Here is a 25,162-nt window from a genome sequence, read left to right as displayed (position 1 = left end):
TAAAGGTGCAGGTTAGACAGGAAGAGGCTCTCTTGGGAAGCTACAGTGAGGTGGTAAGCTAAGGTTAGTTGGCGGCTATTGCTCTGATCTCTACAGCTTATACCTCTGTATCTGGCTCTGTGTTTATTATTTAATAAGACTGTTTAGAAATTCGTCTCCACCTTTTAGAACTGCAGAATCCATCTGGGATGCTGCTGGTAACATTCAGAATTCACCCTGCTGGTGGGATGCCTTCCTCACCTCCCCTGACCGGCAAATCATCTGTATCTCAGCTGTAACCATCTAAACAGCCTTTCAGGATTGACAGGAATAGGAGCTCCACTTTCTATCTCTTAATCTCTTATGTGCTATTTGCACATTTCTTTACAGTGTTTTCTGTCCATCTACATCTCCCCCATTTGTTGTTAACAACCTTTGCCTGACAATTGTGTGTAGTGCAGAATTGCTGGGCAGTGTGTGTGTGTGTGTGTGTGTGTGTGTGTGTGTGTGTGTGTGTATCCTATCATTAGATAGCCCCAGGTCTACTTAAGTTCTTGAGGGACGCCCAGGGCTTGATTGTTTGTGTGGCTTGAGGAAGCCATCAGAGGTCTGCGTATGATGAACAATGTCTGCATCTGTCCAGATAACCTCTGGACAGGAAACTGAGCAGAGACGTAGAACCCCCTGGGTGAACATGAGCAGGGCTCAGCGGCCGCTCTAGACCATGTTCATCACATCAGTGTGATGATTCATCACACGTCTAACTCTTGCTGACCTCATCCCATTTGAGAACTCCTGGGAGTCTCCAGGAGAGGCTGCAGCCACTCATTAGGGGTGAATGCAAAGCCACTACTCTGAAAAGGCCAGAAAGCAGGTTAATAATATAATTGATGCTCCTTGTCACTCATCTGGTTCTTCAGGAAAAGCCAGAGCATAAAAAAGGGAGTTGGAAACTAATCACTGTAGCTGCTGAGGTCAGGGGCAGCAAGATGTAGCCAGAACTCTGCAGAAATGGACACTGGACAAGCTCCCATCAGGAGAGGTACTTAAGTCCAAGGATTGTGAACACACCCAGCAGACCACGCAGCCACAGATCTGCGCTCCAGGCTGACTTCTTTCTCCAGAGGGTTCTGCTAAGTCCACACGGAATTCTACAGAGTGAGTCCCAAGTCTCCTCCCCAGCATCAGGGGTAAGGGGGCTAGCCTGAGCCTCTGACTCACCTTCTCACTTTTTTTCATCCTCCACTTTGAGCTGCCAGGGTTTGAAAACTGTTCTCGGTCCCAGATGTTAGGTCTGGGCTGTGGCACAGGTAAGGGTCCCGGAAGGCAGCCAGGACCGTAATCTACCCTAGCTTCCGCATGGGATGGGCCCCCACTCCTCAGATCAGGCCAGATCACCGTGCAGCCATGTGGAACTGTCCCCACCAAGGCCGGTGTGCCCTCCGCCCCACAGTCCAGAGGACCTCAGTGTGCCCAGCACTACTGAGGGTACTCAGCACTTATATCCAACAGTTGAGTACGGTTGTAGGTGGCAGACAGAGGCTTCCACGCGGGACTAGAAGGGAGAGGTATAGAATGAGTCAGGCAGCTGACTGTGGGGAGCATACGGCCAGGCCTGGGACAGCTCAGAATGTGAGGGGGCAACAAAGAGAGTTGGCTGCTCTGGGACGTCCCTCTAAACTACAGCGCCCCTCCCCTCCCCTTCACAGTCACACTCAATCTACACGACACAGGGCAGTGTTTCCTACGCGCTTGCACCATGCTGCCTCTGCGAAGCTGCTGCTAGGGTTCACACTGTTCTTCTTGGTTCACAGATAAGCAAGCAAGCACTGAGAGGTTAAGGGATGGGCTAGAGGTCACACGGCAAGAAAGCAGAGAGCAGGCAGGGGTCAGAGCAGAGAGCAGGCAGGGGTCAGAGCAGAGAGCAGGTAGGGGTCAGAGCAGAGAGCAGGCAGGGGTCAGAGCAGAGAGCAGGCAGGGGTCAGAGCAGACTTGCTGCTCCCTGCCACCCCCGCACCCTGGCAGCAAGGCCTCTGTGTGCCTCTGAGCCTTGTCTTCTGTATCCATCCCAGAACTCCCGATAACGAGGACCATCTGTTAGATCCAGGAAGACCCCCGAGCCCAGCATGTGAAGAGTGGCTGTGCACACACACGCTGTCCTGCATGACACCGTGTACTGTTCTCACCACCTGCCCAGGTATGACCAGGAAGGATCAGGAAAGCGAGAAGGCTAGCCTGGACCACCAGCAGCTGCGGAGCATCTTGGGGGCTCAGAAAATGAACCCCAAAGTGAAGCCCCAGATGACCAGGTTCCTCTGGCCTCTCATACAGTTGTGTCGCGCCAGCCTTCTCTCTGGAACAAGTGAGACGCTAGACTTCCTGCTTTCCATAGAGTGCAGAGAAGCCAGGACCCCTTTCCCCACAAGGCGACCTCAAAACCCAAATGACTACTGCCACCTACCTTTCCCGGCAGGAGGCTGGCACATTGATTCTGACCACGCGTATGATGGTGGGTCCCAGGACACTTGTTCAAGAGGTGGGGGTCCTGGGGGGGTGCAGACTGGGGGGGCCTGTGGCAAGCCTTGCTGAGCCCCTGGTCTCCTCTCACCTTCTCCCACTGTCTCTCGGCTCCCCCCACTGTCTCTCGGCCCCCCCACTGTCTCTCGGCCCCCTCCCACTGTCTCTCGGCCCCCCCACTGTCTCTCAGCCCCCCCACTGTCTCTCAGCCCCCCCACTGTCTCTCAGCCCCCCCCCATTGTCTATCAGCCCCATTTTTGTGGCCTGGACTGCTTCATCAAACCCAAGAAACGTTACCAGTGTCTTTGGGTCTTCACCTGAAGACTCTTGTGCTGTGTACACATTGACTGAGTCCATCCGTTATACCTCCTGCTCACCTATCTGTTAAAGGGTGCCAGTGTGGCCCTCAGGGTGGGGAAAAGGGACTGCATACTGAGTACAGTCAGCACCTTCTAGTGGCCGGAGTCCTAGCTGGGAGCGTAGCACACGGGCCAGCGGGACTCAGACACACATTTGCTATCATTATCTCTTTCGCTTTACCCCATGATGAGGAAAATGGAGAATGTCAGAATAAGGACTCGGCTGGGTTCCACACTGGGCGCCACTGACCTCCACGTCTCAGATCTTCTCGGAGTGTCTGATAACACCCCTTTCCCATTCCCTCAGCATCAGCAACTGCTCCCCGAGGCTTTCATAATCCAGCAGCCCAGGTCCAAGGCAAGCAGGCAGTGCACCTGCCTTCGCCAAGCTTGACTTGCCGGACCCCCTGGCTGACCTTGGTGCCTGCTAATGAAACCCGATTCCCAGCCTTCTTTATGTTACTCCAACAGAGGTCTGTTCTCCGGCCTTTCCTCTACTCAGAAGTGCCAGGTGACCACGTTCTATCAACAAGAAGTGCAGATACGCTTTGAGGGGACTTTCAAAAAGCTTTCCTGACCACAGGGACACAAGCACTTGCAATCTCCACCTCTTCTTCCCTTCAATACGGACGCTACGGCCTCGATCACAAGGCAGCCAAGCATGAGAATAAAAAGGCAAGTCACAGAGCACAGAACACGAAGAGAGTGGGGGGCGGGGCCAGGCTTTCCATAACCACAGTCCAGCTGCCAGGCAATGCCTGCAAAACCTACATCAGCACCTGGCCTGCTGTGAGAGAGGCGAGCAACAGGAACTAGGCCTGGACTCAGGGGTGACTGCTGGAGCACAGCACTCAGTCACGTGCAGGGACCCGTTCACCTGTCACTAAGCAGCAGCCGTCACATCTGTCGCAGGCTGTCACCATCCCCAAACGGCCTCAGGGTCCCACTCGGCGTGGCTGTACTTACACTGGACAGTGTAGGCCACTCAGGGAGGGGCACCAAGGTGTGCCCCAGGCTCACCAGAAAGAACTGGCTGGGACCAAACATCTACAAGATGGTTGGAAGCAGGGCAGGGATCTAGACAGGGTTCTGGGGTTCAGACGTGAGTGACAATGTTATGTGAAGGCATTCTCCTGCATTTTCGGGGAGTCTCGGTGCTACAGAGGGGGTCAGTCACAGCGTGTTCTGAGGGGTAGGAGTGTTCAGGTATGCTCTGACACAGTTCCTCTGGAGACCGAGGCCTATCTGGGCTCCAGAGTGGATTCCCGGGAAACCTGGGAAATTTAATAAGATCTGTGTCAAGAGGAGCAAAAGGGCTGGAGGGGTAGTTCTGTGGTAAAGTGTTTGCTTAGCGCGAGCAATGCCCTGGTGTGATCCTCAGCATCTCGGAGAGCAAGTGCCCAGCCCTGTGCCCAGCCCTGCGCCCAGGGAGACTCATCTCAGGACTGCTCATCCAAGAGGGGCTGTAGGCTGGCCTGGGGCAGCTGCCCTTGCCCTGGAGAAAGTGTAGTCAGAGGGCAGCTCTGGGACCAGTGGTCACCCAGGTCCTGGACATCACCGTGCTCCCTGCCGGAGACTCAGTGTCCCATCCTCCGTGCCCCACCCCCTCAGGGTAGGAGGTCTTGCCTGCAGCAGGCCTGACTGAGCATGGGCCACTCACTGTCTCTGCCTCCATGACCACATTCCCTATCGGAACCAAGGAACAAAGCCAAGCCAAGCTGGCAGTTCAGAGTGCTGTGGGGGCCACAGGCCACATCCATGCGAGCCTGACTTTACCCAGTAAGACGCTCATAACCCACTCGGTCCCCTGAGAAGTCACAGTGATTCCTGGCTGAGGTCTCAGGTCCTAACTGAGATCTGCGTTACTCGTCCAAGAACAACAGCACAGGGGACAGTCTGGCCCACGGGTTCCCTCCAAATCACGTGCCCAGCACACACGACCCTGGAAGCACATCCATGCTAAGGAGTCCGTGGTGGCTCCACGCATGCCCATCCTGGGGCCTGCCATCTCCTCACCCCACTGGCGTCTTGGGGACCACAGTTGCTCACCTGGGACTTTCACCTTCCGGTTGGTCAGCTTGGTGAGCTCCTGCCGGGGAAATGGCCCTGGCCAGCTGGTGAACAGTCCTAGCTTTTGGGCCCAAGGGTAAAGTGCCCCCTGGGAGAGCCTAGTGAACGTGCGGTGATAGAACAGCCCGTTTCACAGTGCCTCATAAGCTTAGCCGTAGAGGCCATCATAGGCCCCACACGGGACAAGCGCCCTCTTCAGTGTCTCCTGTGGTCCACTCTAGGCCTCTCCACTGCGAGGCAGCCATTCTCTCTGGGGACGTTCCCCAGAGACTTGCCTGGGGGAGTGACGGTCGTGGGTGAGGAGGCAGGTGGCGCCAAGGGCATCTGGACCGGGGTGACTATAGCAGATCTATATTAGGGGTGTCTTTGACAAGCTTGTGAAGTGGACTTTTTCTAAAGCAACCTCGGGGGGACTAGCTGGGTGTGACACATGAGTCTGTGTCTCTGTTGGAGTGGTTCAGCAGCAGTTTGTATTCCTTAGACCACATTCGCTGTAGACCGGTCACTTCACACGCTAGAAGGATGTTCCCAGGAAGCGGGACAGTGCTTTTAATAGTAGCTTCACTTTTTTAATAACTGGAAGATTGTAAATTACTGCAGAAGTTCCCTGACTTGAAACTGATACATGGAAGAAATTAAATGAGGCCTGAGCTTCCTTGGGGCTGAGCCAGGCAGAGAGAAAAATCTAATTATTTCTTCTAGAATGAAATATTTCCTGACTCGCCTCTGAGTGACGTGTTCCTGTCTGTGAGGCTGGAGCTAATGGCGCGCACTCCTGCTGCTCATCTGTGGGATAAACCTCACGGCCAGCCAGCACGCTGCGCTCATACGGCCACAGGACCAGAACCCCGTCCCTGGGTCTCAGTCCATCACCACCGTTTCCAGGCCAAGCAGTAAACCCTGTGTGGTTGGGGGAGGGGACGGTGCTTGGTCGGTGCTAAAGTAAGTCTGGGCTCTGTGCATGTTGGGCTTCTCAATTTAAGAGGCCACAAGCAGAAGTGATCCTTCAACCAATTTATGTGTAGTTTATGGAGACACGAGGCCAGAAGAAAATACAGCGGTTTTTTGTGCAAAAGCAGAGAATTTAAAAAACAAATGATGATACTTTGAGACTCATATGCCTTTCAGCAGTCCTGATAAGACCACGCATCTGTGCAGGTTAGACCATGAGTCTGTGCAGGTTAGACCACATGTGAGTGCAGGTTAGACCACATGTGAGTGCAGGTTAGACCACGTGTGAGTGTATCCCCTGCTTTGGGGACCTTCTGCTTCCTGTGACCTCAGCAAGGCAAACCACACAGTTCAGTCAGAGTTGGGGCACAGAGAGGGGTCTTCCATGTTCCCATGGGGGCACAGAATGGTGACCCCCACATTCCTAAGGGGGGTCTAGAGGGCAGACCGCATTCCTTCAGGAGGGGGTGCCATGGGGACCCTTACCTAGCCGGTTGCAGGGGTTCCGCTTGAAGAGGGCCCTCAGCAGGCTCTGTGCCTCCATGCTGAGGAACTGTGGCATGCCCAGCTTGGCTCTGGAAGACAGAATGGAATGCAGGTGAGAAGGCAGGGCAAAGATGAGCGCAGTCTCCAGTTCCAGGTGGCCACTCTGCTTGCAAGGGAAGAGACCCCCAGACACCCGGAGCAGGAGTGCCAGCACTCTGGCCAAGGGACCCCGTCTTGCCTTAAAACTATGTGAAGACACCAGAGAGCTTCAGCGTGTGTGGCTTGTAGCTGGCTGCTGACCATATTCAAAATTAAAAGTGTGAAATTCTCACAACTGCTACTTAACAGTCCATTTAAGACACAGCGGATGACCAAAGCAGCAATAGTGATTCCCTGAGCACCAACAATATGTTCAATGGAAATTGTTTTTCAAAACCAAGTTTTCCTAATACAAAGTTCCTCTGAGCAAGAGCGGTTATTAGTGGTTTAAGTTTGGTGAGTTCCTTCCCGGCACCCTGGGAACAGTGGGTCTCTTATCTTTCCTGGCAAGGGCTGCTGTAGAACTATGGAGAATGTCCAAGAAAGAAACATCCCAAAAGGAAGGCTGGATGGACCCTGGAGTCCTTGGACCTTACTCAGGACCAGGTACTGAGTGTGGGCTGACCTGCAGCCTGAACAGGCATGGGCCCACGTGGGTTTCCTGGGGTAGCTCCAGCTTTCATCAAAAGTAAATCAAGTTCCCATTAAAACCCAGGGAACAGGGTGTCCCCACAAGAACACAGGTACAGCTATGGCAGCCACCCCGTGGTCACCATGGATCAAGTGCTGCCCTGGAGGAGCCACAGGGGGATTCTGAACATGCAAGGCTTTGGGATGTGTCCTCGCATGGAGTTTCCTCCATCCCCTTTTATCCCGTGTGTACGGGAGGAAGCTACAAAGGTGTGGCTTGCAATGCTTGGCACCTCCTAAGTTTAGTAATGTCCTTTTACGCCGGTATTCTGGTGGTGGTCACAAGGACAGTGCTAGGACTTTTCCACGGAACCCTGGCTGATTCGGGGTTCCCGTCTCCTCACCTCTTACTCTTCTCTGATGCTCATGCCCAGCTCATCTAAGACTTTACGGCAGATGGCCAAGGGTTAGCCAGTGGTCTGACCACCTCTTCTGTGGTCCTGAGAGCACTCCTGCATCCAAACGATGCCAACTCCAGTCAGGGGGCGGGGGTAATAGGTAACCATGTGCAGGGTCGGCAGGGAGAGTGGAAGCCTTGCACCTGTGCCCTCTCTGAGACGCCTCAAGTTCTCAAGCCACCTGGAATTCACTGTCACAGTATCTGGAAGCCAGCACTGGACAATCTACGTGAGTCTCTCTCTGTCTAAGTCTGAAAGCTCATCAGAATCCCCCGGTGGATATTCCAGGACAGCCAAGGTTCCCACACACAGCCGGCTACACTCCATCCATGGTGATTAGGAGAGAGCAGGCGGCTCCTCCCCAACACCACGGCTCCCACTGGAACCCAGCAGCCCACTTCCTCCTCAGCTACAGACACAAAAGCCCAAGGCTCTGCTCCGGGTTGAGTTCTGAGCCTTGGAGTGGGTCCCCACACTCACTTGAGGATGAGGGCCATGGTTTCCTTCCTGTCCTTCCCCTGGAATGGCAGGGACCCTGTGAGCATCTCGAACTGCAGAGAGAGCAAAACAGAGCAGATGAGTTTGTTCTTTCATCTCCAACCCCATCAGCCAGTGCGACAGCAGCCCCACGGGGAGGCACTGGGGACCTTGGCCGCCAGGTTCCCCTTCTAGCGGGAGATGCGTGAAAGATGAACACGGTGAGTGATTGGCATGTGGTGTAGGCACTCCCTTTCCATGGTGGGTGCTGTGGATGAGGTAAACAAAGTACCTACCGTTGGGTACTGAGGATGTCACCAGTGGATCCTACTAACAGAATACATTAGACCAGTGGTTCTCAACCTGGGGGTCAAGTGACCCTTCACAAGGACTGCATATCAGATATTCACATTACACTTCATAACAGTAGCAAAATTACAGTTATGCAGTAGCCACAAAATAACTTTATGGTTGGAGGGTACCATAGCATGAGGAACTAATGAAAGGTTCGCAGTGTTAGGAAGGTTGAGAACCATTCCGCTCAACTGAAATGTACCTAAGCATTACCTGAACTTCAGGTGTGATAACACATTAACTTTTCTCATTGCTGTAAAAATCAAAATCAACTCAAGGAAAGCAGAGTTCACAGGCAGCCAGGGTTGGCAGGGAAGGTACGAGGCAGGGGCATGAAACGCTGCTCACACTAGATCCACAGTCAGGAAGCAGAAAGAGACAGATGGTGGTGCTTAGCAGGCTTCTTATTGCCTCCCTCTTCAGTGTGTGAATGGTGCCGTCCGTATCTGTGGTGGGTCCTCCTCAGCTAAGCCTCCCTGAAAATGTTCCCACAAACACATCCGGAAGTGTGTCTCCTAGGTGGCTCTGAATCCAGCTGAGGCAATAATGAAGGGCAACCAGCACTGACAGGCTATCAGAGTGAAGTTATAAACTTAGAGAGATAGGGTTACAGTTTTTAATCTTTTTCATTAGTGTTTGACAGTTTCATACATTTACATAATGGGTTTTAGTCATTCCACTTCCCACGTAAATATGTCACGGGAGTGGGAGTGAGACTTGTTGGAGAGGAGGCTTTCGGTGGAAGAGGCATGCTTACAATTTATTGTCGGTCTTCTTTCTGTAAACCCACTTTTAAAGAACTGAACAAGCCCCTGCCAGTTCAGGTATCTGAAGTTCACCCTGTTACACTGAACTCCCTGCCGGTCTGGTGCGCACAGAATGTCAGGCTGCAGGCATTAAACAAACGTATATGCAATAAAAGGCGGGAGCAACGGTCCAGATGAGAGTTTAAAAATAGACAAACGTAATTAAAACGAAAGGCTGGATGCTCTGACTCGGAGATGAGCGACTGATAAATAGGATGAGCATTCATAAGCTGATTAGAGAACTTACCATCTCAAAATAGGCTGCCGGTGAGGGGAACTCTTGCTGTTTGGTTCTTCCTTTGAGTCTATTCATGGCGCTCATGAAACCCCATTTCCAAGAAAGAGCCTGTGGCTATGCAGAACGAGAAGGATTCTTCCCGCCTGCGGCCATTTAATCCTTACTGCAGAAATGGAGCCCCCCTCCCTGTCTGGGTGCCTCGGTGCTGATTGGCGCCCCAGAACAATGTGTGGCAGCATCCGTTTAGCGATTTCTTCCTGGCTTTCACTGGCGGCTGTAACAATCAGAGTCCACGCTCTCTGCCCATTCCTCTGCTTTCCCTCTCTCCCTTCAGGTGCTTCATTTCTAGGTCTGCATGGCAGAGACCCACACAGGGGCACACAGCAATGCTCGCGAAGTACCTCTTCTTGATGATGTGTGACAGCGGATGAGACGTCTGCTTTGGAAGCCTCTCTGGCTTCATCTCCAGACCCTAAGAGCCTGCAGAAAGGGGATCATTTCTGGGTGATGCTCAGGAAATATCTGTCCTTTATGTCTCGGCTTGGGGCCTGGTACACGGCTTCCCCCGATGAGACCTGTGCCCTGGTTTTAGAAGCCACCGTGGCTCTTGAGCGAAGTGACAGCAGCCAAGATTCCCTTGACTCCCACGGGAAGCACACACGCATGGGTGACACTCCAGGTGACTTCATGAGATACTGATGAGCTTCACGATGCTCCCAGGATGACAAATGGTACTCCCCGGCTGCAGTCCTCAGACCCCAGGAACAGTTCCCAAGTCAGCAGTTTAAATTGCCATGGATCTCGGTGCCGCCTGCATCTAGTCTGAGGAGGTCAGGGAGGTGGGTAGCTAGCTAAGGTGGTCTTGGCTCAAGGGAATCTGAGGAACCCAAGGTCATGGCCAGTGGAAAAAGGTATGAACACTCCTCTCCTGCAGCCTCCTGGAAGCTGCGTGAGAAGATTCTCTGGAAGGGTGATCTTCACAGGAGTCTACATCCAAATTCATGAGTCTACATCCAAATTCACTTGGTGGATCAACATTCTTCAAGAGAAATCAGTTGGATCTGAAAACGCCCCTGAGCCACAGAGATCTGAAACAGTAGTAGACCCAGCATAGGGTGTCCGGCCACAGGGGCTCCCACAGGGCTCACAGGGGCCGGGTTGCTGACCTAGCAGTTCCTAACCACACTTCACACCAGGACAGTGCATCCCCAGTGCATCCCCTTGGGTCTTTTCTCTGACAGTCCACAGGTCACCCAGGCAATAAAGCCTATGCTGAGGCAGAGTTGGTGTCAACAGCAGAACCCAACTGCAATGAAGAGCTGGGATTGGTGGAGACCAATAGACACCTTGACCAAGGTCTGGGTACAGCAGGGTTGGGGATGGTTGGCAGAACTCTGAGTAGGTCTTAGTCAGCTGGCTCTGGTGTCATATGATTGCCGTGGGCCCTTCAGAAATGTTTTGAATATTTCTGAATAACAGGCAAGGTATGCTGTAGATAGTGATCTATACTGACCTAAGGCTCTGTAGTCAACAGATGGCTCAACATTCAGATGTGGACCCAGGCTCTTGCATCACTTGGGGGCCAGTCCCCTGCCTATGGAGCTATGAACAGCACACATCTCCCCAGGCCACCTTAGAGGTCAGGCCTGCTCAGGCTTCCTAAGTCCTCATTTCCATCATGGGGCCCAGGATTCCTGACTATAGAGCGCCTCACAAACATTAGCAGTTCCCAAATGGTCTCTTGAGCAGGTGAGGTAACAACACACTCATGTCCTACTTGCACCTGAGAACTGGAGAGTAACTTCTGAGGTTACCCAAGGAAGCACTGGGAAGCTAAGGCTGCCACAGTCAAGCCTAAGAGAAGCCGGTCATCACGTGATCAGTCGGGCCGGACACAGGGGATGTGGGTATTAGGACCTGCTGCTCATTCTTCTCCGAGCCTTGACTTTCATTTCTGTCCTGTTGTGCTTGGAGATTGGGGGTTTCAGATGAGAGTGTCCCAGAAACCCTCCAGTGACATGTGGCCTTTTACTGTGGCCGGTGACACTGTGCCTGCTTTGTGCTTTGTGAATAACAGTGCTGGAATTCCTGACAGCATTTTCCCAACTGTCCCAAGGCGTGGTATGAGGAGTCCTTCTAACTAAAATGGAAGGACCTCAGGCTGATTAACTGCTTTTCTCTGGGCAGTGGTGAAATGTCCATTAAGGGAACATGATGGTTAATCTCAATGGTCAACTTCATTGGATTTAAAATTTTCTAGGAGACACAATTCTGGGTATGTCTACAATGGTGTTTCCAGAGAGAGACTCTGAGGAGGGAAGGCCCTCCCCTGAGTGTGGGTGCACCATCTCATGGGCTGGGGTCCTGGACAGAGAAAGGAGGAAAAAACAGCTGAGCACCGGCATCCCCCCCCCCCCCTATTTCCTGGTTGCATGTACAATGTGACCAACTCTCCAAAGCTCCAGCCGCCACCATCAGGGCCATTCTAGCGGCCACACCTTCCCCAGCGTGACAGAGTCACCCTCACACGGTGACCCACAGCCGACTCTTGCTTCCAAAGCTGATGCTGTCAAACATTTTGTCACAGCAGCAGGGCAAGCTGCTGAGCCATGCGGGGGTGGGGGGGTGGGGGGGTGTCAGTTCTGTCTTCCCTGCTGAGAAGGCTCTGACTTGTCACAGTAGGGAAGCGATGGTGGTAGGCAGAGCCTGTTCACGTCGGGTCGGCTCAGGAAATGCAGACTGATGAACGCTGCTGCACATTTCCCCACTTTTATTCAGTCCCGGATCCTGGCCCATGGATGCTCCTGCCCACACTCAGGTTTAGTCTTCCTCTCTCAGGATCTATAGAAAAGCCCTCACAGACACGCCAAAGTGTGCCTCATTAAGGTGCTAGACATTACTTTACCCAGGCAGGTTGATGAATGAAATCAAGTATTGTGCCATCCCACGACTGAGCCATTCAGAAGACTGCCCTCTCTGTATGAGAACCTGGACCACAATGGTTCTGGTGGGTAACCTGTGGTAGCCACTACAGTAAGCACACCTTTGGGAGCAGGAGCTAGCTCCCGGCCTCAGCTTTGCAGGCTCTGGGAGAGAAGGAGACCCAGGCAGGGTAAAGACTGTGAGGTATGCTGTGTGGTGGGACCGATGTTCCCATTGTCCTTGGGAGCCAGACTCAGAGCAGGGCTCCCGTGCCGGGGAGTCTGGGGCAGGTGACATGGAATCTGAGTTGGGGGACGTCTGCAAACATTCACAGTGACAGAAGAGAGATGTAGTGTGGTAATCTACCAGGATGCTGAGGAGCTGCAGAGAGAGGGAAGGTACCCAGAGGTAGCTCTTGCCAGGACTATATGGGGAAGTTGTCTGGGAGGACTTAGGAGCCAGCCTGGGCCCCTATTCTTACCCCCCCACACACACACACACACATCAGCTGCCCTGCCAGAAAGCACAGGAGTCTATGACCTCCTTCACAGGACCAAGGTTTGTCCACAGCACTGCTGTGTAGACTGTTTGCCACCACAAGAGCTGCTGGAGGCAGGGGGAAGCCTGGACTGGCTGGCAGTAGGGACAGCCTGCTCCTGAAGCGGCTGCGGTTTCCAGAAGTGTGGGGCTGCAAGGACAGGACCACGCCTGACCTACAGCCCAGAGTCAGCAAAGGAGATTTCAGACCTTCCAGAAAAGCCTGCCGGAAGGGAAGGGAGCAGGACTCCAAGGAAGGAGCATCACCTCCCATCCCCCCTTTTCCTACCAGCAAGCATGCATCACCCTGCCAGAACAGGGGTTCTCAACATGTGGGTGAGACCCCTACAGGGTCTCATATCAGGTATCCTACATATCAGATATTCATATAAGGATTCATAGCAGTAGTAAAATTATGGTTATGAAGTAGCAACGAAATAATTTTATGGTTGCGGGTCACCCTAACATGAAGAACTGTATTAAAGTGTCACAGCATTAGGAAGGTTGAGAACCATTGTGCCAGGGGAGAAAGGAAAACAGTGTTTGTATGTGAGCACAGCTATCTGTGCAAAACTCACCTTGAAGAGAGCAAAGTTAACTGTCTCTTTAGTATGTGTAAAAAAGACCCTTTCGATCAGTAGGGGAAGGCACTTTGAGACAACCCTGGGACTTGGCTGATAGCCTTCTGGAGAAGAGACCCATATTCCAGCCGCTGCCCTGCAGGGTCTGAATAATCATGCACAGCCTTATTGCCTCCTCCGTGATAGTCATTCCTCATGCTGCACCACTAACTTGCGTGAGTGTAACTACCATGGCATGTGGTAGGCTTTCCCACCCCGCAGGGTATTGCTTCCTCCCTCTGCAGCCACTTCCCAGTTTCTTCAGGGTGGACAGGACCTCCTGGGATCTCATGGAGCAGAATTCGTGACAGTCTTAAAAAGAGGTAGAAATGTTGGAGCCTTGGATTTCAGGGTATTACAGCCTTGAGCTCCAGCCTAAGGTGCAAGAGAGAGGGGCTGATGGTGGCCACGCTCTCATGGGATGCGGCATACTGTGATGCTCCATGACCAACCAGCTTCCCTTAAGACCTGACAGGGAAGGGAACGAATAGTTCTGTTCCTCGTTAAGAGGGCGTCTATCTCTTACTATGAGTTAAACCCTCTCCCCAGCTGGCTGGCTGGAAGGGCCCCAGAAGTTAGCAGCTTTACACAGCCTTGGGGCTAGCTGAGGACCAAGTATTGGTGACCATGGCTCCTTGAGGCTTCAAGACATCCCCAGGGGCAAACCTGCTCCAGGGCTGTGGGTCCCACAGGGGTGGAGGATGACAGGTGGCTGTGTCCATGAACGGAGCATGTTTGGATGCACAGGACCATGTTGAGAGCTGTCTGAACCTTTCTTACCACACCTACTGAGGGTCTCACAGTCTCAGCTTCTTCTGTTGTGAAACGCTCAAACTAAGAGGTGCTGGGAAAGGCCGTGACCCTGATTGTCAGTGGTGTTAGATTCCAGAGCAACAGGATCTGGCCTACAGGGAGATGTGAGGGGTCAATGAACATGCTGTCCTGCCGGGGTGGGAAGAGGAGGAAGGGAGGAGCATGCCCAGATTGGAAAATGGGTACCCTTTCTAGATGCAAATATAAAACCAGCTAGTTCCATGAACACTTTGGTGCATGCCAAATTTTCCAACTAAGCAAAAGGGTTTCATCTGAAGTAAGAGAGATATGTTTAACAGAGAAGCCACTGTCTGTCTTCACATTCTTGTTCAATCTGTGGTGCTAAGTATGATGAAGATGGCCTGGTCCCATCTGAACCCCACTTGCATTTTCAGAAGAAAGAGCCAAGACAGTCTGGGGGAAGGCTGCTCTAAAATTCATTGCTCCTCCCGAGCAGGTAAAGAGGTGGGCCCAGGGCCTTTCAAGCCTTGACTCCTCTCCAGTTTCCAGTCTCTGGATCAAGCTGGGATGAGGAATTCGCCTGGGGAACAGCCACCTTTACAGAGTAAACCAGGGGACAAGCCTTACCATGAGCACACCAAAGGACCACCAGTCAGCGCTCTGCGTGTGTCCCCGCCGGTTCACCACCTCAGGCGCCATGTATTCGATAGTCCCACAGAACGAATAGGCTCTCTTGTCGTGGTCGATGGCCTCCTTGCTCAAGCCAAAATCTAAACATAAGCACAACACACGGCACTGCCTGAGTCTCTGAGCCACAGTCCCATGTCTATGTAGACAGATCGTTGATGTACATCGCTTCTCTCAGAGACTAAAGGGCCTCGTGTACATTGCATAATTCAGGCTTAATGTGCTTCCAGAGCCCAGCAAGTTCCTGAGGCTAAGATCTACAAAGATGGGAATTTTTTAAAGAGCCTTGAATACCTACCCCCTTACCCCACCCCACCCACACCATGTGCCTTGTCACAGTAGCAAGGGGTTAACTCCTTGGTAGTGAACATGAATTCCCAGAAAGTCTTTCCCATGTATCAGCACGGGGTGACTGCAGGTTGAGGGGCCCAGATGGAGAGGAATGAGGTGCAGTTCGTGCAGGCAGGAGGAAAGGAAGCATGGCTGGCACCCAAGTGGAAGGCAGGTCCTTGGCAAGTGGACTCTGGGTTACGGTACACGTGGAGACTTGGCCAGGACCAGCCAACGGGCAGGACAACAGTGCCCAAATATGGTCTAGAACCTGCGAAGAGATTATCTTGTAGTGTGAAGGGGACGTGCAGGCAAACAGTGCAAATCCTGAGGCAGGGTATTAAACAGATGGTCCAAATGACCTTGCAGACTCTGTGTGGAGGAGAGAACCAGAGACCACAGATGCTGGCGCCGCAGAAGAGGAGAGGCTCCATGTGGAGCTGAAGGACTCGAGGCCAGGGATTCTCCCCAGGGACCAGTCTTGACACCTAACAGCTCAGAACGGTAAAGTGATAAATCATCTGTTTCTCATAACCTCTTATAGCAGCCACTGGAAGCTGGGGTACACACAGGCAGCGGGGGAAGCCCCTGGAAGCTGGGGTACACATTGTTTGCAGCTGGGCTGATTATATCAATGCTGCAAGGTTTGGATATAAACAAGGGCAGCTGGGCTGCTGCTGTGGGAGACAAGGCTAGGGCCACTGAACAGGCCCTGGGCTTTCCTCAGAGGAACATGGGCTCAGGGCATCTAGTTAAAGACCCAGTGATGCTGAGCAAGGCCTGGATGGAGCCTTAGGCAGGTGAAGAGAGGAGTTGATCTAGAAGTCTGAGTGTGCCCTTGCTGTGAACACACACGTGAGAGCCCAGCACTGCTTGGAAGGAGTCTTTAGGGGAACAGAGGAAGTATTCCAGAAGTTGGAGGTCCCCTTGCTATGTGTATACATGCAGAAGGCCAGCATTTGGGCACCAAAACTTCACTCAGGTCAGAGATGAGACAGGGTACTGTTAGGAGGTGGTCCACAAATTTATCAGGGCTGATAAGGGAGATAAGGCTATATTGTTATTATTATTATTGTTATTGTTATTATTATTATTATTTTACTAACCTGTGATCTTAATATGTCCCTCTTCATCCAGGAGGATACTGGAAGAAAGGGAAAGAAAACAGACTTCAGAGAGAGAAAAAGACAGACAGCTCACAGTCCCCTGGCACACAGAGTCAGAGAAAAGCCCCAAGGAGCTGAGACGCCCTTGCTCAATGCCTGAGCTTCTGACATGGCCGCATCCTGGGTAGGTTTTCTTACAGCAGTCTGTGTCCAGTAGCCTGGACCAGCTCAGGAATGGAACAAAAGGGTGTGGTATGAGCCTGGGGGAGGGGAACCAAGGAGCCTGGTCATGGGCCTGCAGGGCTGCGTGTTCTTGAGTCATCAGATGGGAACCTTTGGGCCCCTTCCAAATACAGAAGAGTGGGTTCTTTGACTGTTCTGGCCCATAGATGCCCACAGCCTCTGCAGAGGAAATTTCCTGACCCTGGGAACCCTTGGTGCCCAGAGAACCTCTTCTCAGAATCTCAGACTCTCTTGGGGCTGTCCTCAGCACTTGGGACCAATCCTGGTCTCTGGTAAGGGCCATGCACAGTTGGGGTTCAGCAGAGGGATTCTGGGCTGCCTGAGGCTTCATCCTGCGATGGAACCTGGGGCCAGCCTGGCAATACCAAAGCCCCTGGGCTCCTGGCCTGTTTCCCAGTGAGCCTTCACATCAGGAGCTGACCTCTGGCCTTGCTCTTCCTAGTCATCCCGCAAATGTAGAGAATTCCCATCCCATGATGGGACATCATCTGCTCCTCTCCCTTGCACGCTTGGCTGAGCGGCTCTGACACCCTGAGACCCGGGGCTCCAGGATTTCTACCTGTTTCTAGGACTGTCGTAAATCCTGCTCCATGAGATCCCAGGAGCTACCATTCACCCTAAAGAAATGTGGACGTGGCTGGAGAGGAAGGGAATGACGCCCAAGGGGTGGGGAGGCTGCCATAGGCCTAGATTTCCACTCACGCAAGGAATTCATAAAGCTTCACACTCACAAAGAATGGGTTTGCCAAGGCTGGGCGAGAGCTGGGATATTCACAGCTCTGCAGGCTGAAAAGCACCCTGGTGATGGGGGTGGTGAGGGTCCGTGACACTTGAACTTGCTATGGTCACCTAGCTGAGCCCTCGGCCACACAGAAAGGGTAAATGTTTCTCTCTGTGTTTCTACAGCATTAAAACTATTTGCCACAGGTTTAAGAATATCCAGTGTTTTCTGAAAAAGGTTATGGTACATTAATTAAAATGACAAGTCATAATTAAAGAGGCAAATGTTTTCGTCTTTGCTTCTCGGTCACACTGAATCTTTGCCCAGAAATGAGCAACTTTTAAGATTCATTCCCAAATAATTCTAATTGGACCACAAAGTCTTTGTCTTTATCCCATAATTAAATGTTACTACCTTCAGCTTCAAGAACCATCCCAGCCTTCCCGAGTGAGTGGGGGCCAGGGCCTTGATGCCCAGAGTGGCTCTGAGCACACGGAAGTCTTCCACAGGAGTCATAGCTGTATGCATAGATTTGTATAAGGCCCATGAACTCCGTGTTCCTTAATGTGAGGTAAACTTGTGATAAGCTTCGCATGAGCCCTGGGAACATGTCACATGCGGCCCATGCATGAAGAACATCGGAACCTTGAACCCCATTACTTTGCAGGGTGGTTCCTGTCTTCATGGAGACGAGATTAACAGATGACTCCAGAAATGAGAACATTACAGGTTCTCAGCCCCCAATACACACTGACCTGGGGACCCTCTGGCCACCGTCCCACAGCTGATCCCTCGAGAGAACTAATCTGGCCCATCTCCCAGTTAGCCATCTCAGAAGAGGCTAACTGACCATGTTCCTGGAGCTCAGGGCAGTAGCTAGAAGGTATTCAAGCCTGAATGGCAAGAGGAGGAGGAGACGGAGAGGCTGGGGATGGGGACAAATGGTTCTTGGTGGCAAAGGCTGCCGGACGGGGGAGGGATTATGTGCAGTCAGTCTCAGGCCCCACCTGTCTGGTCATCTGTGTATGGTGAAGAACAAATGTGGCCTGGCCTCATACATGGGCACTTTTCTATCACGATAACACAGGCCCTGCATTTGCTGAGCACCTGTGCAGGGTAAGGAGCTGGCATCTGCTCAGCCTTCTTAGAACTCCAGCACAGGACCCACCCACATGACACTTGGGGAATAAATCCTAGGTAACAGCCCCTGGCGTGGGCTGGCAGCAGATGCCCGAGTGGGCTGTGAATGCCTTTCCTCTTACTTCTCTGGCTTCAGATCCCTGTAGATGATCCCCAGGCCGTGAAGGTGGTCCAGAGCCAAGGCCAACTCAGCCAGGTAGAACTTGACATCCTCCTCAGTGAACATGACCTAGAGGGTTGGGAAAGGACCACGGTTCAGCTTTGTCCCATGACTGCTTGTTTCAAAACACTCCCCAAAGAAACCAGGGCTGTCCCAGAATACGCATGTGGAGATCCTGGCTCTCCCACGACACTTTCCTGCCACTCCTAATGCAGGAGCGTTCTCATGGTTGGAGGTTGTGCTCTCAGGGAGCTGATTTTGGTCAGCCTTGTGAGGGCAACCTCATCCCACCGCCAACCCAGCCTTACCCTACAATTGCTCAGATTGCAGTTCAACCCTGGGCTCCCGTCTTATCAGGAATGCTCTGGTGTGAATTCGTGATGGATGTTACCAAACCACACTGTGGAGGTGGAAGGATTTCCACATGGGTCTCCAATTTCACTCTTCTCCCTCCCTCTCCTGTCCCCTCCTGGGCTGATGTGCAAACTGGCAGCCTGATCACCTCTGCACAGAGGGATGCATTCTGCCAAGGACAATGTGTTGGTTGGAGAGGGGCCTGTGATTGTTGGGGTTGGTTCTGCATTCCAGGCCAGTTAGAGTATCGGGACGCCTTGGAGCCAGTGGCCTTCAGAACACTGGCTCACACTGCTTTGTCATGTCCTGCTCATATTTTGTAGTCATATCAGCAGGAAGGCAAATCCTTACATGATCTTATATATATACATGTACACGCACATGGATGTGTTTACACATATGTGCACAGAGGCCAGAGGCTCGTCTCAGGTGTCTTCCTTGGACACTCTCCACCTCATGTTTTGAGACAGGAAATCTCACCAAGCCCAGAGCTCACCAATTTGGCTAGGCTTGGCTGGCCCTGGGATGTCCATACCCTGGAACTGCTCTCCAGTGCCCAGAGTACAGGAGTGTGCTGCTGACCCAGCCTTTGGCGATGGGTGGTAGAGACCCTAACTCAGGTCCTTATGCTTGCACAGGAAGTACTCATTCACAGGGCCATCCCCCCAGGGCCCTCGCAAACCACTTTCACATTTACCATGAGACATTCGTGTTCAAGAAAATACATAGTCTATATTATCACTGAATTTTCTTTGAAAGCAGACACACAAAAAACTCACATGCAAACTGAGTGTGGCATGAAACCAGAGCTAAAATGAGTGAGCTATGGGACAGTGTGGTGAATGTCACCAGCCAAGCAGACAGTGCTCTCAGCTCCTAGTAAGGACACCTATCTTGGGTCCTATAACGTGTCAGTTGGTACCCCTGGGAGCTAGCCCTGGACTATGGATCCTCTCCACCTCCCAGCACCCCTCAAGCTCTATTCTATTTCCCACATATGGCTAGCAACTCTCCTCTTGTCAGTGTCTTTTCTGGATGCATTAACCAGTGGTTTGCACAGTTAAATCCCACCATGCGCCGAGGTCCCTTTTATGCCTGGATGCATTTAGTACACAGAGAGCCATTATCTCTTCCTGCTTCCCCAGATCTCGGGGCACATCTGGTGTAGTTCCCAAACCCACCATCAATCCATGGCCCACAGGTGAGTCCTTGAAAGCAGGCACGGTGGCCGCACACAGCAGGCTGCTGTCCAGTGCTCTGCTGAAGAACAGAATGCCAGGAAAGGCTTTTCAAGCTGCCACCCAAGAACCCGCTTGCCCAGATGTGGCCACTTTACCCCTCTGCAGTAATAGGTCTCACATGCCCCACTGTAAGGAGCTCCAGGGCTTCTACCCATCATTTCAGTCAAGAAGCCCAGCTACAGGTTACCTCACCAGATGCTAACAAAAGAGGAACACAGAAGGTCTGGTTTTCTGAGCTAAGAGAAGTGGAGGATCTCATCACCAGAGCCCAGAATTTCCCCCGCATGTGCCATTCCTGCAGGGCCTCCAGGAAACCAAGGGAGAACAGCTCAGTCTCAGGAGCCCTCTCCCACCTGGCCACATGCTCTACCTTGAGCTCCTGTCTGTCTGGAGTTTTAAGCAAGGCACACCTACTGAAAACTTAGAAAGGCGGAGGGAAGGAGAGGGTGACTTGGAAACCACTGTCACGGGCAAATCAAAAGCTGGAAAAAAGTGAGGAGCCTTCCCTCAGCATGCTGCCAGACCTCTTATTCTTTGTACTGAGCCTTACAGAATCATTCAAAGGAGAAGACAAGAATGTTGTTGCTGTGGACAGAATTCTGGATTTCCCCATCCCACAAAGATAGCTCAATGCTCCTCAACTCATGAGGGACACGGGACCTTCACAGTACGATTCTGGAGCATTCTTACTTCAAGTGTTGGTACATAAAACTAACTCTGCAGCTAGAAGCCAATGAAGCTCACCCAGGGAGCAAAGACCTGACAAGATGCTCCTAAACACAAACACACAGGGACGGACCACTGCCCAGAGGAGAGGTCCACACGGCGTTAACTGTGCCTTCCACGGATGGGAAGTGAGACGCCATCAAATACAGCCACCCCCAAATGTCATCACGAACTTGGTTAGGAGGTTTGTTGATGCAGCTGTGCAGATCTTACCCTGTAGCTCAGGCTGATAGTGAAGTCAAAATCCTGCCTCAGTTTCCCGAATTTCCTGGGTTAAGGGTGTATGTAACCATGGCTAGTTTTGTACAAGTTGTTGAAAACTGACACACATTTACCACACATTCGTAAGACATACATCACACACTTCCCATCACACAGACCAAATATCACACACCACACATCCTGTACTACATCACACGTTACACACACTCAATGTCCACATCACACATCATACACGTACTACCTCGCACGCCCATCTCCCTGGATACTCTTCCCTTCCCGTTTTTCTAGACAGAAAGTCACCATGGGGTCACTTACCTCTTTGGAAAGCCTGGTAAAGAGGTCCCCACCCCGCAGGAAGTCCAGAATCAGGTAGAGCTTGCCTTCGGTTTGAAAGGCTGTGTGAGAGGAGGTACAGCTGAACACTTCACCAAGAACACTGTTCCCTCTGACCATCAAATCTCTGCTCTTCCCAAAGCCCTTCGGTTCAACAAGGCTGTTACTCTGTAGAGCCGCCATTCATTCAAACAAGCGTAGCTGACCACAGGGAGGTCAGCTGGCCAGGGACAGAGCCCAGCAGCAGGAGATGGGGGACTAAGTTCAGGGTCTCTCACTTTTGTTGGAGTCTTGGAACTTTCTTTTTCCTTTTCCTCCATCCTTATCCCTTTTAATCTCAGACTGAAAGACTTGGAGAGAGGAAAGTCTGTGTTCAAATGTGTGTCCTCCATTGGCATTATTAATTAGGCTTTGCTCACAGCTGGTCTTATAGGCAGACAACTTGCTGTAACATTGGTGATGGGAGGCGGTTCTGATAGACAGGAAGCACATTTCTGTTCCCTCTATACTCAGGGCCCAGGAGAACCATTCTGGACCTTCTCCACTCTAGTAGTATTGAGTGTTGAGGACTGCTCTGTCTGCCTGTCTACATGTCAAAAGAGAGCTCATGCTCTGTGTGAACTTATTGGTAATAACTCAGGCCACAGTCTACACAGCTCACATCCAGGGCTAACAAGGGCACACCTCAGACCGAGGAGCCCACTGAGCATATAAGGACCTAGAGAAAAGAGTCATATTACTGCTGTGGTAGTCAGCCCAGTATCAGGGAGGGTCTTTCAGCCGTGGTGGCCAGGTCAATGTCAGAGAAGGTCAGCAATCATGATGGTCAGGCCAACATCAGGAAGCATCCACCATTTGGCATCAGGTTGTATACACAGGGTACCAGGCCAGAGGGCCCTGCTATTTTTTGCGTATTGAATTTTTTCCCCATTTTCTAAAAGTTCCAGGATCATTATAAATGCTGGCATTTAGAAACATGACCGCTAACTGAAAGACCCTTAGTTGGGGCTATGTGTACTGCAGTGTGTGCAGTGTATACCACAGTGTGTGCAGCGTGTACTGCAGTGCATGCAGCGTGTACTGCAGTGTGTACTGCAGTGTGTGCTGCAGTGTGTGCAGCGTGTACTGCAGTGCATGCAGCGTGTACTGCAGTGTGTACTGCAGCGTGTGTAGCGTGTACTGCAGTGTGTGCTGCAGGGTTGCAGTGTATACTGCAGGGTGTGCAGTGTGTACTGCAAAGTATGCAGTCTGTACCGCGGTGTGTGCTGCAGGGTGTGCAGTGTGTACTGCAGTGCATGCAGCGTGTACTGCAGTGTGTACTGCAGCGTGTGCAGCGTGTACTGCAGTGTGTACTGCAGTGTGTGCAGCGTGTACTGCAGTGCATGCAGCGTGTGCAGCGTGTACTGCAGTGTGTACTGCAGCGTGTGCAGCGTGTACTGCAGCATGTGCAGCGTGTACTGCAGTGTGTACTGCAGTGTGTGCTGCAGGGTGTGCAGTGTGTACTGCAAGGTATGCAGTCTGTACCGCGGTGTGTGCTGCAGGGTGTGCAGTGTGCAGTGTGTACTGCAGGGCTGCAGTGTGTACTGTAAGGTATGCAGTGTGTACTGCAGTGTGTGCAGCGAGGGCCTTAATGGGCAGTGGGAAGCAGAAGTAATGCAGAACGTCTGTTTAACAGTCTGTGTAGGTCACCCGGTTTTTAACTTCCTCCTGAAAGCAGCCTGGACTCCAGCACGCGCACCCTGAGAAGATCAGCACGGCCCGAGAAGGGAAGACATGCAAATCTGAGAGGAGGAGTTCTGTTTTTTAAATAGAGAGCTCAATCAGTTTTAAAAACTGAAACACTCCAGACAGCAGCTCCAGGCTTTGCTCTGACCACGGCCCAGCAGCAGCAGCTGGGGCTGGGTGGGAGAGGGAGGGAGCCAGGCTTTCCTGCCATCTGCTGCCAGCGGAGGAGGGTGAGGATCTCACCACGGCTGGGAAGACCGAGGGTCCCACCTGGCCCTTCAGCAACAGAGGAGCAAGGTTTGTTCTCTCTGAAGGGCCATGTACACCACGTGAGTCAAGACAGGCCTGAACTGGTCTCTCGGTCTCTGGAAGTCTCCCCATCCCACCCCAAGGTGCATTCATGCCTTTGTTTCCTGTTTATCGGGGCCTCTGACCCCTGGTTCTTTTCCGTCCCCTATACACATGAATTCCTTAACGAGGAAAGCGGACTGTGGGGTACACGACTGGGTAACCCCCAGTTTATGGACTCTGCTGCCTGCTCCTCTGGTGAGACACAAAGGCAGAGAACAGGTGTGGTGTGGAAAGGCAGGTTTGTCAAAGTTCTTGCTCTGAGCTTCAAGAACCTGAAACAGCGGCCTTTCCTGAGGGGCAGTCGAGGTCCACTCCACTGTCCTCCTACTCTTCCTTCACTTGGAAGGCAAAGGTTGGGGACCAACACCGTATCCTGAGCACCACTGGGTAAGCCATCATGTCTCAACCCGACCGAGGTGGAGACCCTTGTACCAGATTAGCCTGGTGATGTCTCCATGATGGGTAGCCCCACCTCACACGGTCTTTGGGATGAAGAAGGGCATCTTGCTCTTTTAGGAAAAGCAAACAGAAAAGAGACTGAAGAGCAGGGATTTAAGAGACCTTTGTCTCCACACAAGACAGGATTCGGACACAGGATCTTCTTCTGGACCAATTATTACGATCTCCGTTTCCTCCGATCAAAGACATCATCACCTAAGTCCTCCTCAGCCTGCCATGCGCTGCACTTACCATAATGCAGCTTGACGATGAAAGGGTGATTCACTTCCGCCAGGATGTCTCTCTCCATCTTAGACCTGACCCGGTCCCGCACTGCACACAAAGACAAGAGGCTTTCAGAACGTGGTGGAGAGTGCAAGGCGTGAATACACAACAGCAGGCAAGCCAGTTCACAGCCTCACAGGCGTGGAAGATCTGGAGCCGTATTCGGCCACTCTCACATTCACCCAGATCTAAGGAATCCTTATATCTTAACACATTTGCTTCCTTGTATCTAGTTCTTTTTCTTTTACCAGAAACATTGAAAGTATATTGTAGACACCACAACACTTTCCTTGTAGAGGAATCTACTCATGTGCCTTTGGAATAAGGACGGTTTTTCACTGACTCCAGTGTCCCATCATCCTGTGGTGTCTCTGGCCTCCAGTCCATGCTTATCACCCCCGCCCTTTGCAGCTTACTCCCTCAGCCTTGGGTCCTAGTCGAGGACTATTTTCTTATTGTGTCGGTGGCTAAAATGCTGTATCTATTTTTCATCTAGAAGAGACGAATCTCACACCTTCCTCTGGTCCTCGACTTCTTAGTAAGTCCAGGCCAGCTTTCTTGCAGAATGGTCTACACCAAGTTCTGTCTGACCAGAGCTTAGCTGGAGCTCTTGCTTGTATTTCTCATGAATCGAGGTCAGATCTGGAGTCTCTGCAGGATTGCAGCTAGACATTTTTTGGTGAGCAGGTGATGCCTCTACCTTAACCTTCTGGGAACAGGAAGAGCCTGTGGGGGGGGGGGCGCTGGCCCTCTCCACATGATGCTGAGTGAGTGAGTGGAGGTACTGACGCAGAGTCCCCTCTCCAATGTCAAGCTCTTTAGCCCTCTTGTGAGGAAGAAGCAACCCAAGGAGTGACACTCTGGCACACAGTGATCTATGCAC

At 52.1% G+C, this 25,162-nt stretch overlaps 1 protein-coding gene across 4 annotated transcripts in view; it reads right to left on the bottom strand.

Moving 5' to 3' along the window:
• The window catches only part of Rps6ka2 (ribosomal protein S6 kinase A2), a 279,954-nt gene that overhangs the window by 37,184 nt on the left and 217,608 nt on the right, over positions 1–25,162 (bottom strand). For all 4 annotated transcript variants that reach the window (XM_028866631.2, XM_028866632.2, XM_037200341.1 and 1 more), the window contains 7 exons: positions 24,247–24,327; positions 21,463–21,542; positions 18,567–18,673; positions 16,341–16,378; positions 14,845–14,987; positions 7,970–8,040; positions 6,363–6,451 (listed from right to left, as the gene is read on the bottom strand). In XM_028866631.2, coding sequence (XP_028722464.1) covers positions 6,363–6,451; positions 7,970–8,040; positions 14,845–14,987; positions 16,341–16,378; positions 18,567–18,673; positions 21,463–21,542; positions 24,247–24,327 — 609 coding nt within the window. The remainder of the gene's footprint in view (positions 1–6,362; positions 6,452–7,969; positions 8,041–14,844; positions 14,988–16,340; positions 16,379–18,566; positions 18,674–21,462; positions 21,543–24,246; positions 24,328–25,162) is intronic.

The sequence above is a fragment of the Peromyscus leucopus genome, chromosome 8a (assembly GCF_004664715.2).
Source record: "Peromyscus leucopus breed LL Stock chromosome 8a, UCI_PerLeu_2.1, whole genome shotgun sequence".
Lineage (NCBI taxonomy): Eukaryota > Metazoa > Chordata > Mammalia > Rodentia > Cricetidae > Peromyscus > Peromyscus leucopus.
This window is presented reverse-complemented; position numbering and strand designations above follow the sequence as displayed.